The 13,161-nt window shown below is 53.0% G+C and overlaps 1 protein-coding gene across 3 annotated transcripts in view; it reads right to left on the reverse strand.

Annotated features, from left to right (window-relative positions):
- Positions 1 to 13,161, reverse strand: part of SRGAP3 (SLIT-ROBO Rho GTPase activating protein 3) — a 97,367-nt gene that overhangs the window by 20,350 nt on the left and 63,856 nt on the right. For all 3 annotated transcript variants that reach the window (XM_032193930.1, XM_032193929.1, XM_032193931.1), the window contains exons 7-11: positions 5,785 to 6,006; positions 5,190 to 5,291; positions 4,759 to 4,956; positions 3,698 to 3,782; positions 2,249 to 2,276 (exon numbers count right to left, since the gene is read on the reverse strand). In XM_032193930.1, the coding sequence (XP_032049821.1) occupies positions 2,249 to 2,276; positions 3,698 to 3,782; positions 4,759 to 4,956; positions 5,190 to 5,291; positions 5,785 to 6,006 (635 nt within the window). The remainder of the gene's footprint in view (positions 1 to 2,248; positions 2,277 to 3,697; positions 3,783 to 4,758; positions 4,957 to 5,189; positions 5,292 to 5,784; positions 6,007 to 13,161) is intronic.

Raw genomic sequence — 13,161 nt, forward strand, 5'->3', positions numbered from 1 at the left:
GGGAAGCGGCGTGTCCCACCCCCAGCAGCTAGGGGCTACGGGGCTCGGTCTGAGGGAACAGATCCCGGGGACCCTCCTGATGCCAGCAAGAGCTGGGGACACCTCCTGCTTCTGGGAACACAGCCGTGGGCATCCGTAATGCTTTAGTGCTGAGATCAGGGGTCTGGAGGGCTGCTTCCATTAATTACAATTACATTTTGATTTCTTCTTCTGACAACGAAGGACATTAAGACTCAAGTACACAGATCTAGAAGAGGGAGAAAAATAGCAGAAATTCTCCAAGCGATTTCTGATCTGTCCTCTGCCCCCGGGCTACACGAGCATCTGCAGAGGACAGATGATGACTGCAGATGAAAATGGGTGCTAGGAGCCTTCATGCAAAAGTTCTTGCAGAGCTGAATGGACACATACAATTTGCAATCCTTAATTAAAATAAAGGATTTGACTGTGCACTCCTATAGCTTATAACCATTCCTCCAACTTTACAACTCCTGGTAACTGAGGAGCAGACACGAGGACTGCCCAGTGGAGCGCCCGCATGACTCTCAGCTGAGCAGCCATGTGTGCGAGCTAAAGGCACCCAGAGCTTGCTGCGCTGTGATCTCCTCTCGCTGGGTGATGCCCTGGAGCCAGGCAGCTCCTCGGGCTGTTGTGACCCAGCCTGCAGTGCTGCTGCACAAGGAGGAGATTGTCTCGTGTTTATTTTCCTTTGTGAAGTAAAAGCAAATACTGAAACAAAAGCAAACAGAAGCAGCAGGGAGTCGTGCCATCATCCCTCATGTAGGAGGCTGTTATTCATTCCTCTGATTGTTCTGGCCTGCAACACACAGCACCAGGCCACAGGCACCCACTCCTGAGAAAGTACTCGAGCCAGTTCTGTGAGATTTTACCCAGCTGGTTCGGCGTGCTTTCATCTGCCAGCTCTGCAGACAACCCTGCCTGCTGCATCCAGAGGCCCCGAGCTCAGCTCAGCAGCCAAGCACAGGCAGACACTGCGGCGCTGAAGACGTGAGAGCCCTGGGACCCTCTGGGGAGGCAGCGACAGCAGGGGGGGAGCAGCTGCCCTAACTGCTGATCCAAGGGGCCTGTGAGCACGGGGCTGCACGGAGCCAGCCCGCCCAGGGCACCCAGCAGTGCCACAGGAGCTCTCCCAGCACGCACAAGAGCAGCTCCTCGGAGCATCCTGCTGCAGCGAGACATGAGGCCGCCTGGGTTTCTCAGCCTGTCCCCACTCTCTTGCCCATGGCAGGCTCTGTGCCAGTGGCACCTCCCCACCTTGTGCTGGAGCCCCACCAGCCCCGGCTCTGACGCCGCTCTCAGCCTGGCAGCAGCAGCACAGCCCAGCTCCAGCCAGGAGGCAGCAGGCCGGGGCACCCGCTGGCCTCTGCCCTCTGCCCAGGCAGCCTCCTTCCTGCCTGGAAAGGCAGCGCGGTGACCAAGCCATCACCATCTGCTTCAGCATTTCTCACGTGGAATGTCTGTTTTTTTTTGTTTGTTTGTTTGTTTGTTTTTTCTCTTGGTATTGCAGATTTAATTAAACGCTGAAATAGGATTGTAAAAAGATGACGTAAAAAGAGGCCCGAAATGTTCTGGGGAGATTTTTGCAGGCTTTGCTGGCCCATGTCTTACTGTTAGGAAACCAGCACACTCAGAGCGAGCCACTAGAGCTCTGTGGAGATGCTTTATGGACTGGACACAGATCAAAGCCTCCTGCCTGTTACATCCACCCCTAGCAATATCTCCTGCTGTAACTGGATGAAAGTCTAAGAATAAAAACACCCTCTGTGCTCCTGGGTAAAGAAGCCGGAGCTGGGAGAGGTTTTCAGGAGACGTATCAAAGTCCTTAAGAGAACAGGGATGGCAGGGAGCAGGTGGGCACACTTGTGTTGCTCTGTCTGAACACAACACAGCCTCAGCTGTGCCTACAAGACACTGCAGAGCACCGTGCTGACAGAGCGCTTCCAGGCACTTCCAAGCCAGACAGCTAGAAATTACACTGCAGCAAAAACAGGGGCCTGGTCGTCATCACCCTAATTACTCCACTTCAGGCAATGCAGCCGAGAAGCAGGTCAGTGATCAGGAGAGCCTGGGTTTGCCTGCCCTCCAGCCTGCCAGCACAGGGCAGCTGGAAGATAGCTGACTCTTAGCCCCACCAAGCTGTGTCAGCAGCCAAGGCAACCACCCTCCTCCTGCCAGCACGAGCCAAAGGTCCTTCCCAAAAGCAGATCAAATAGAAGAAACTTCTCACCTGGTTGTTCCGCATTCTGCTCTTTCACCTACAAAAAAACATAAGTTTCCATCAAGTCTGCACATTAGTCACCAGAAAATGGCTGTTCAAACAGAGATGCACAAGCATTCCCGCCCCTGCTTCTGGTTCTGTAAGCCCTGAGTTAATTGTTTGTGGCAAAGCCGAGTGAGCCTGAAAGCCCTGCAGGTTGCAGGAGGTGCCGAGCTGGTTGCCATGCGAACCCTTCCCTCTAAGAGGCACGTTACAAGTCCAAGGCTCAGTCACAAGGGGGGGGAAGCATCTTCTATTCCCACTGACATTAAAGGTTTATTTGCAATATGAAGCTCATCTTAAAAAAAAAAATAACCAGATGCACCACAGGTCCTCTGCACTAAGTGCTCATTTACACTAGCTGGGGATTGGCCAAATTCGAACAGGAAAGGGGGAGTCTGATAAGGGCTGAAGCCCCCGGGGAGGCTGCTGAGATTAGCCAACTGCCTCGTGGAGGACCACTAATAGCAGCTGAATACAGCGGAGTAATTCTGCTCCTTGGCTTTTCCTATGAGATAACAGCCCATCTAATCATAATCAGGCAGGCGCTCTTCTGGCTGTCAATATTCTCATTCCCTTCGTGTATTTTTAGTGCTTGGATTTCATATAAATGGCAGCATATTACCAGTGATAAGATCTGTTCATTTTTTAAAGTATTTGTCAATCCACTGAAAAAACTAAACTCGTTTCACATGCTGTTTATTTCTCCCAAGGCCAAGAAAGCTGATTTATTCTTCCTTTTTCTAAGGCACATAAAAGCAAGCATTTGGCTTCACATGCCTCCTTCCTGTTCTCCCTTGGCACCTGCAGAAAGCAAGCTTGCAGCCAATTCCTCGCTGAAAAAGCAAAGAATTCCACACAAGTGTTTTGCAAACCCAGATTTTTTCCTAAGGAGAATCAGCTCATGCTGAAACACAGCATTCTGCATTTCTGGGCTAAGCATTTGCTGAATGTCTACGTAGCACGACAATCCCATGGCCTGGAAGAAATTCAGAAAGTTTCCATGTGAAAACGTTCCACAGCTGCTTTTGCACAGCTCCTGGAGTATTAAAGCAACTGACACCACACTCTTCCTCCTAAGAAGAGCAGGAGTTGTTTTGTGTGGGAGGGCAGGACGGTGACCAAGTTAATCTCAAAGAGACGATCACTTCTTGCACCGATCCATAGGAGTCTTAGCCCTGTATCTTCTACACAGGGCTGCTTCCCCTGCACACTACCAAAGAAACTTAGAAAAAGAGTAATATTCCATGGAAATAACTATTTTGCATGTCACTAGTTAAACTTAGAGTAGCAGCCGAACATGGAGGCCATCAGTCACCCAGGGAACACAGAGGGCAGGTCAGATGGGCAGATGAAACCTGATTTAAAATCACTGCTCGTGGTGGGACATCTCCCTCTGAACCTAACTCTGCAACTCACCTTCCCCAAGAGTCTGCTTCAGCAAGTCGTGTTTAGCCTGGAGCTTCGTGATAAGATTACTGCCGTTCAAATACTCCTTAAATTTCTGGAATTAAGAACAAAACAAACAAGGTGGGTTAAGTCTCCCAGCAAAAATCATCTGCAATTGATGTACACTTTTGCCTGGGGCTACTGACAGGGCCTCGGATCTGTCAGGCTCTAACAAACGAGGCGTCAGATGCACCGCAGGATGGAGCACGCTCTAATCACTTCTCACTGCCCAAGCCCCAGCCCTGATGATCTTATTAGCCCAGTCTCCTTGGTGCTGCACCTCCTGCCTGGGAACGCGAGGAGCTCCAAAGAAAAGAGTTCAAAGCAAGCTTTCTTTTGTCAGGCTTCTGAGAACAGGCTGGAAAATCAAAGAGGTTTTCCCTGCACTGACAGGGGCTTTGCCTTTGTGCATGCAAGCAATGCAGCAGCGAGCACACCCAGTGCAGCCCAGCCCTGCCCAGGCAGTCAGGCAGTGTGAGCTGGGCGACACAAACCGTGCAGCGCTGCTTCGTGGGCCACTGTGAGCCTGCTGTACGCCCAGTAACACCCCAGGGCAATAATTTCATGGAGGAGTAACGGAAACAGATGTAGAAAATGAAAGACAAAAACATGGGAAAAATTGCAAATTCTTGCAAAATTTATCAAAAACAAGCACAACTCTAAACTGCAATGATCCCACTCCCCTCATAAATCGGAATAATAACACTGCTAGAGAAATTAGCAGCTTTCCTATGTGTACATATTTATCACAAGCCTGCTGCCCAGTTCTGAGCCACTCCTGCTGGCTTCTGTAAGCTTTTGGTCACAACTGGTTGCTCCGGTTGCTCCTTCAAAACCAAGGCAGACATTGAATTGTCATTCCCTGTGCATTGCCCTGCCACTGTGAAATGCATTCCAATCCCAAATCAGACAGAAGACAAATACTTGAAGAGACTGAATTGGTTCTTGCTCTTCACTAATGAGCATTTAAAATGGGACTCAGCCCTAGCAATTAATGCTTTGTGTCCTGTATCACATGAGATGAGACTCACTGTAAAATAGAACATCTCAGTTTCCTGTTGGTTGGCTCTCCTCTTGGCGATGTTTATTTTACTCATGTAGGTCTCTGAAGCAGCTGATTTGACCGACTCAGTGGAGCGACTGTGCTGGAAGGCATCTGAAACATCAAAATCTTCCACTGTCAGCATGTCCTGCAAAGTCTGCATTGTGGCGTCCAGAGTTTTTCGTACCTATCAGACACAGAAGACAGCATGTTCTTGAAGCAGACTGGAAAACACCACATCCTGAGCCAAAACAACTGGCCAACAAGCAGCTCATCCTGGGCTCACTCATGCATGAGCTGCAAGGGGAGCCCTCAGCACCGCCACCGACGGATCCCAAACCCAATCCAGGAACCCCCCTGCATCGTGAGCTGAGCAATGCTGCCTGTGAGGCCGCCCACCAGACCCAGAGCAGTCCTTACCTCTTCGTTCTCTATCTTGAGGGTGGCCAGTCGCGACTGCAGCTGGTGGTACCGCATCAGCAGCTCGGTCTGCACAGGCTGCTGGGCGCTGACCTGACACACCTGGGGCAGAGCCATGCCAGAGACAGGAGAGGATTCAGTGGGTCACGCACTGAGCAGACACACGCATTGAACACCTACACGATTCTCGCAGCTCCTCACATCCCCCAGGGCAGCGTGGCCCAGTTTCTACGCAGCAGTGCCCTGGACCTGGGCCAGCACAAGGCATTCTTACCCAGCATTTTAAAGCTGTGCTCTGAAGTCTCCCAATTACAGCAGGTAAATCAAAGCCCCGCTTTACAAATCTGTTGGGCAGTTCAGCTGAGGATCAAGCCACAGGCATTCTAATTGGGAAAGGCAAGGAGCAAGAGGCACGCTGAAAGGAGGAGCCCTAATGAGCTAAATGTCTCATTAAGAAAGGAAACATGAATAGCAGCATGTGAAGACAGAACAGAAAGGGAAGGAGTAATGTAATGGCGATGGCAGAGAACAAGAGAGACCCAGCCCAGGCCAGGCTGCGAGGCAGCCCCACAGCCCCGGGCAGCAGGCACAGTACCTCGTCCCCCATGTGGGGCTGGAACTCGAACTTGAGCGGAGGGCAGAAGACCTGGTTGCACATGTCCATGATGGTGTGCTTGTCACTGCGCGCATCCAGGTTGTCCACGGCGTTCTCGATGATGTCCAGGCCCTCGTGGCGGGAGGTTTCCAGGTTGTACTCTGCAGACAGGTAAGTCCTGAACGTCCGAGCGAGGCTGGCGTGGAACCCCAGGTCACAGCACTGAGAAACACAAGCACAGGTATCACACAAGCACTGCCATCCCTGTTCTGGAGGGTCAGGCACACATTAAACACACAGAAAGCAGCGTACGGCCCAGGGAAACGCCAGCCCTGTTGTACGGGGATACGTTTAATAGCATACTGCAATACTACATGAAAGGGCCAGGAGAAGACTGCAGGAGAACAGGCACCAGGGGCACAACCAGCCGGATGGTGCAACCTTGTGGGACCTTCACCACAGCACTGGGGTTTGGTGGCCTTGGTTCTGCAGAGAAGGATGCGGGTGGTGCTCAGGCAGGACAGAGTTAAAAATCAGGGAAAAGCACAGTTCTCCTGCACCCTGCAGAGGTCCCCAGAAAAAGGGCTGGAGGACCCACACCACGGACTGTCCCAGGGCATTCCTTCTCGCCCGGGGAGCAGCCCTGCAGGTATTTTTTGTGCAAAGAAACCATTCCCCAGGTTCTCACGGACAGACGGTGCTCAGGCAGGGTGGCGCTGAGAAATGCCCTGCAGCATGTGCAAGCCCTTCCAGCCCGGCTAGGGAGCTGCCTGCCTCGCTCACCATGGAGCAGTTTCTTGTGCATAACTGATCGTTCTCACGTTCACCTCGGAGAAAATGATAAAACTCTGAGCTAATTGCCTCATGTACAGTATTTTGGCAGCAAAAGCCTGTTTTTAAACTCTCTTCTCAATATAATTGAGTTTGGCATGCTAAGTATAGCACCAGCACGGGGGTTTGCTGCTACGAATGCATAATCACAGCTCAGCACAACCCCCCCTGCCAGTCCCCAAGGGAGCCGGGTGGGAGCCGTGGCACAGCGAGCCCCCGCGCCGCTGGGTGCGACCACCAGCCCCTGCCCACGGCACTGCAGCGGGGGCACAGGCAGGCCCGGAGAAGCACCCAGGATTTGGATGCCAGCAGCAGCTCTGCAGGGAAAGGAGGGGCACGGCGAGACAGGCAGGAGGGCTGGGAGTAGGAGGAGAGCAGCGCAGCAGGCTGAGCCCTGCGAGAGGGGCTGCAGGGAGACTGCAGAGAACCACAGGGCTGCCTTCCAGAAATGCAGCACAGCTATTCCTGGGACAGGAGAGGGCTGAAGCTCCTGGGAGAGGACCAAGCTGGACAGTTACGGCTTTATCCATCGCCAGGAGTTTCGTAACCAGATGTCCCCAGGACGCTTGTTCCTGCCTCCCGGCGCAGCAGAGCCCCGTGCCGCACGCCCCCAGCTGTGAGCTGCAGAGATGCATCCCAGGGCAGGAGGGATGCGGGACACAGGCAGGAGGAACAGAGGGGAAAACCTGCTGAGATGGGCACCCCACCACAAACACCTCCCGTGGCGAGCAGCCCGCGCTAACGCTGCCGGCCAAGGGCACGAGAGCTGCCACAGGACAAGCTCTGTCAGAGAAGCTGTGAAGCTGTGCTGCCACACAAATTAAAGAATAAGAGGAAAATCCTCATTGTCTGAGCTATAATCAAACACACCCAGAACCCGGATCATTTACCAGGTTCCCTTTTGCCTCTGGCAGTATGAAGCCATCTCCCCAAACTCCACCGGGCTGTGCCTCGTGGTACAGGGCTCCCTGTTCGGGGCTGCCATGTCAGGGACACCTTTTCCAGCTCTGCAGTGTCCACAGGAATTACTTTGAACCACGGCAGAAAGGCACAAAAAGTGACTCTGCATCAGCACATCAGCACTGATAAACTTGAAGTGAAATATGAAAACTCGGCCGGTGCCACAAGCAGCTCCAGCCGAAGAAGTCATCTCGCTCTTTCTGCCCATCTGAGGAGACAACCCTCAGCTCGGATCATGTCACAGAGTTGTACTTGGTTCAGCCTGTGCTAAAACAAGCAGTAACAGCAAAACAGGACAACAACTGCTTGCAGATGCACGAACACGGTCTGCCTGTCCTCATCCAGTCTTCTAAAGCAGCTGAAACCGCGTATGGAGCAACGGGGTTCCTGCAGGAATGATCGAATGCTCACAACCCACTAGTTACCCTGCCTGCTTAACTCCTCATTTGATCAGTTGAAAATGTGGGTGGTTAAGGACTGGTACAGCTCTGCCTCCATAGGCCAGCAAGCTACACAGAAAGCTAGCTCCTGGGGAAGTGGGGTGAACCCAGGGCAAAACCTAGCCATAGCCCCGGGAGTGTCTCCCACAGGGCAGTTTTAGCACAAACTCCTGCTTGACTGCCCTGGGGCAGCGCACAGAAAGGGACAGAGCCGAGGCGATGCAGCCTGCCCAGCTCAGCCCTGCCCCGAGGAGCCCCAGGGCAGCTGTCCCCAGCAGGGCACGGGGCCAGGACCCGGCAGAGGAAACAGCAGGGCCAGGTGACTGCAGGCCTGCCCCCCAAACGGGGCTGCACAGGTTTCTCAGCGCCCCTCCAAACCTGCCCCGGTCGTTCTGCTCCCTGGAAAATGATTGCTGCTCGCCTGGGAACAAATGCCAGGAGAAAATACCTGCCACTGGCACGGGGTGGGAGCTTCCAGGGCCTCCGAAAGTGAGCTGCTACAGAGGAAAATCACTGAATGCCGCAGGATCTGAGGAGACAGAGCTCAAGGTAATGTCAGATGCTTGTGGAAAAAAAAAAAAAGAAAGGCAATGTGAAATCTTTCCTTTACTTTGAATGCAGGGCTCATGCTGAAGCTGGCAGCTATCGGCACTGCCAGCACTCGGCTGCAGAGGACAGGCAGGGCAGCCAGCTCACTCGCACGGAGCAGCCCTTGCAGTCTGGCGGTTAGCGCTGAGCCTGGTGCTCCACACGCTGGTGCCCAGAGAGGGAAAGGCAGAGCACGGACTTTCACACAACTCTCAGGGAAACACACAAAGGGCAGGGAAGAAAAAAAAAGACAGACTTCAAACTCCTGCTCCCAGCTCCAGAACAAACGGCATCTTCTCACCCCTCTCATCCCCTTTGATGGAAAATAAATTAGAAGCACAAATAATAATCCTTAGTGCTTCTGCAGTGCCTTTCATCTAGAGAGCTCAAAGCCCTTCATATATTAATTCGTTAAGTCTCGTAACACCCCTGCAAGGGCTGGAAATATTACAGTGTTCAACCAAGAACCAAGTGAGACCCAGGAGGTTAAGCAGGCTGGCTCTGGTCAGAGTGCCCCGAACACGGCCAAAGCCAGCGCGGCCCCGAGGCGAGGCACAGCACGGCCGCTGCAGCACACAGCACACGGTGCCTCTGAGGGGCAGGGAAATGGGGAGGTGTGCCCAAGGGCAGGAGGAGAGCTGGTGAGAAGCAGGGCACTGAACGTGGGCCTCGAGCTAGCGGGACACTAAATCCCTGCTGGCAGGCAAAACGTGAGGGTGTTGGTATCAGGCCAAAGTGGTAGAAAAAATGAAATGCTTTCTAAGTGACCAGCTCATCCATCTCCTCCTCACGGTTAAAGATATTTAACCTGCCTGTTGCAGAGCATGAAACCATGTTTTACCAGGGTAACATTTGCCCTTGGCCTTGATAACACCGGGTACCACACCTGAAAGCATCCCCAGGCCCTAGGAGCGCCCTCCGGGAGCACCCAGCGCTGCTGCTGTCCTCGGCCACCTCCGTGGGGAGCGGCTCCTGGCCAGGCATCAAAAACGCAGAGAAAAACAGCCACAGCTCTGCAGCCACTGCGCTGAGACCACCTGCATTACGCAGGCACCCTGCTCAGCCCGTGATGATGAATGGCTGCACAGAAACCCCCCGTGCCGTTCTGCCACAGCCCATGGCCACGTCCTGAGCCGGGTGAGCGTGGCCCCAGCGCAAGCCGTGGCCGGGCCTGCCATCAGCAGCAGTTACTGTAAATCTGCCAAAGGAGCGGTCGTGGTGCATCGAGCTCAGCGCTTTGCCTGAGGCGGCCACGGAGACATGAACCCCCTGCACATCCCATTCATCCTCAGCCAAATCTGAAGGGTGTACGTGTAGGGGTGGGGGCAGGGGGAGCGCGGGATCCTTCCCGACACAGTCATCAACTCACACCCTGAAGCGTGAGATTTGATTACTTCTAATCAAAGGTTCCTTAACTGCAAATATTACCGAGCCCGACGTTATGTAGGCCTTTTCAGAACCGAGCTATAGTTAATTAACTCTCTGCTCCCTGGAGTGGGTTTCTTTCTGAAGGATCTTTAACCCACATTTTATTTTGCTCCTTAATCTCTCTATAGCAACCCCTCTTCTGTGTGCATTTTCTTAGGGCTTTTGTGCGTGTGTTGTTTCGTTTCTTTTTCCAAGATGAACTCATTGGCAAATTAATCTTTTAAAGGACATTAAAACCTCGAGGCTATTCTTTCGAGCTACTGGGAAAAGCAGCAGCAAAAAGCATGGGGAGGGAATTCTTTCTTCCACAGGAATGTTGTTGCTTTTTTGTATAAACTACAAGGTCCAGCGAACCTTGCTCACTGCCTCCAGGCAGTAAAATTTACAGCCTGCGCGATACTTCTAAGCCATCAAACAATCAGCACAAGGGCTTAATTAATTTAGCAAGCCAATTTCAACGTCCACAGTGTCCGCATGAGGAAGAAGTTGTTGCTAGGTGCAAAGGTCTGCACAAAATGCAGATTTGCCATACTATTAAAGCCAGGACAGACAAAACGTAGGAGATCTGTGTTGGCTGGATTCTGCTAGTCTAATGCAGTGCTCTAAGAACAGCTTAGAAAAAACCCATTGTTATCAGAGTGCCGTGATTTACGGTTTCCCCACCAAACGGGTAGCTCTGGTAGCTATTATTAATACCCTGCGTACAGAATTAGACTGTAAGTTTACTAAAGCAGGGTACTAGTGTACGAACAAAAGACGTCAAACTCCTGAAAGAAAATCCAGCAAGCACACCTCTTCCCCTCCTCTTCATCCACACAAGCCCTGTTTTGAAAGGGATCACACATCCCTACCCATTTATTCTCTCACAACACGTAAAGCCCTTAACGAACCAGTTATTTCCGATTTCCTCACCTGCTTCCACTGACACCCCCCGCCCTGGCTGGGCAACCCACGCCCCAGCAATGCTGCCCGGGGCTGTCTGTGAGGCCAGGCGTGCCTTAAAGCTCCCAGGTCACCTCTGCAACCACAACAGCTGAGATTTTTGTTCTCAACTGACTCACGGCGCCACGGGAAATCAGGCACCCCAGCGAGCCCTGCAGCCCCGGCACGTGCCCTGGGATGCCCACGTGTGTCACCGAGTGTCACTGCCACTCACCACAGCCTCCCGGAGCACGGCCCTGGCGCTGTGCGGCCGCCTGGCACCACTGCCTCCCCGGGCACAGCTCGCTGCCACGACGCTTAGCGAGGGCGCTTCCTAAAAACACGTTTTGTTTCTGCTCGAAGGACAGTGCAGGCAGCACTTCTGTACCTCTGTGCAACTGGAAGGCTCTTCATGCTGGAAATACAGCTTCAAGCACCCCGCAGAAGAGCCCTGCCACCCGTACACGCCGGTTCCTGCTGTTGGAGCCAGCGGAGGCGCGTGCGGCCCCCAGGCAGGGGAGCACTGCACAGCTGGGCTGCTGGGCTGCAGGCACAGGCGCCCCAGCAGTTAGCTGGTGATGGAAATGACAAGAAGGAGAGCTGCAAGAGATGCCTAGAATTAGATCCTAACGAAATGGCACCTGGCCTCAGCACCCCGAGCACCCCTTCTCCCCAGCAGGAGCCAGGTGCCCCACCGCCAGCCCTGCTGCCTCCCACCCCGTCACTCACACGGGGACAGCAGCATAACCCTACCCTGCAGCCCCCAACAGTAGCTGGAGACACACAGTCCCCTTCATTTCCCTCGACTCTCTCTTTTCAGCACACAGATATTTTCTGTTCCTTTTTCTGGCCCCTGCTTTGCTGTGATGTAAGTGACGCTCACTGCAGATTCCTGGCGTAACAATTCTGACATTTCTGTTTCCTCTCTGGGCTAAAGAGCACCTGAGATGACAATGCCATCAACTAACCTTCCTAGTGTCCAAAAGATTTGGCAGTAATATTAAATTCCTAAGAATTCCTTTCCTTTACTTGCTTGTTTGCCTCAGCTACGGCAAACACCCCAGCGCACAGGGAGGCACGCTGCGTCTCACAGAGATTTAACAGAGCCCGAACCAGTGTGGTGGTCAGCTCGTACTCACACCGATCCTCTCGTTGTACCTCCTAAACCCAGCGTTATCTTTTGTGCGAATACTTCGAAATATTTTACAGCTATTTCACACGGAGCTCCAGAGAGATGGTAACAGCTTTATCTCCGCTTTACACACGCGACCACAGAGATTACCTCGGTCACACAGTTAATGGCAGAAATGAGGGACGAACCGGGTGTTTGGATATAAACACACTTCTGCCAAGGGAAGAGGCGAGCAGTGCACTTTGAGTGCAAGTCTCATTTGAGCTGTCTCCGTATTCCTTTTCTCCTTTCTAAAGGGGGAAACAAAAAGGCCACTGGAGACAGAAGGAGACAGACACGCCCTGTGCCACTTCACGGTTCCTCTGATCGAGTTTTACATTTCTCATTAAAAGCGAAGCCCTGGGAGGACTCTCTGCTCTCCCGGAGCAGCTGGGACCTCGTTTTTCACCAGAGCAGGAGATTAGCAGAAAGGCTTTGTTATAAAAGTCACTATTCTGCGGTGATGTTGAGGGCAGAAGAAATGTCAAGGCTGTGCCTAATAGATGACACCAAGCCATCTGGGATTTGGGGAAAACGCTGCTAAATTAGCTGCTCCAGCGTTCTGACGGTTCAGATTTGCGTACAAATCAAAAAACTGCACATGGCAATTTGTGCTTGATGTGAAGGGTGTGCGAGAGCCCCTCACCCCCCTGTGTCCCCGAACAACAGCCCCTTACATCGTTAATCATCCCTCTCGGCGAGACAGCGTGGAGGAGCTGGGAGAATGAGCACAACCGCAACGCACCCACCCGGCCAGGGTCCCATTAAAGCACGGCCAGCCAGACTGCAAGCTGAAACAAAACAGTGTTCCTCCTCTGCAGCACCAGCACCAGCACTCGCCTGCTCCAGCCTCACTCCTCCCATCAGGCGAGCCCAGCACCAGGGCTCAGCCCTGCCAGCGCCGCTCTGCTGCCTCTGAGTCCCTGAAGGGACCCCTGGAGCACGGAACAAAAGCCATGTGCAGGCTCCAGTGGAAGTGTCAGCACAAGGGAATAAATTTGGGAGGAGTAATATAAACAGCCAGAACTAGACTGGAAC

This window comes from Aythya fuligula, chromosome 10, assembly GCF_009819795.1.
Source record: "Aythya fuligula isolate bAytFul2 chromosome 10, bAytFul2.pri, whole genome shotgun sequence".
Lineage (NCBI taxonomy): Eukaryota > Metazoa > Chordata > Aves > Anseriformes > Anatidae > Aythya > Aythya fuligula.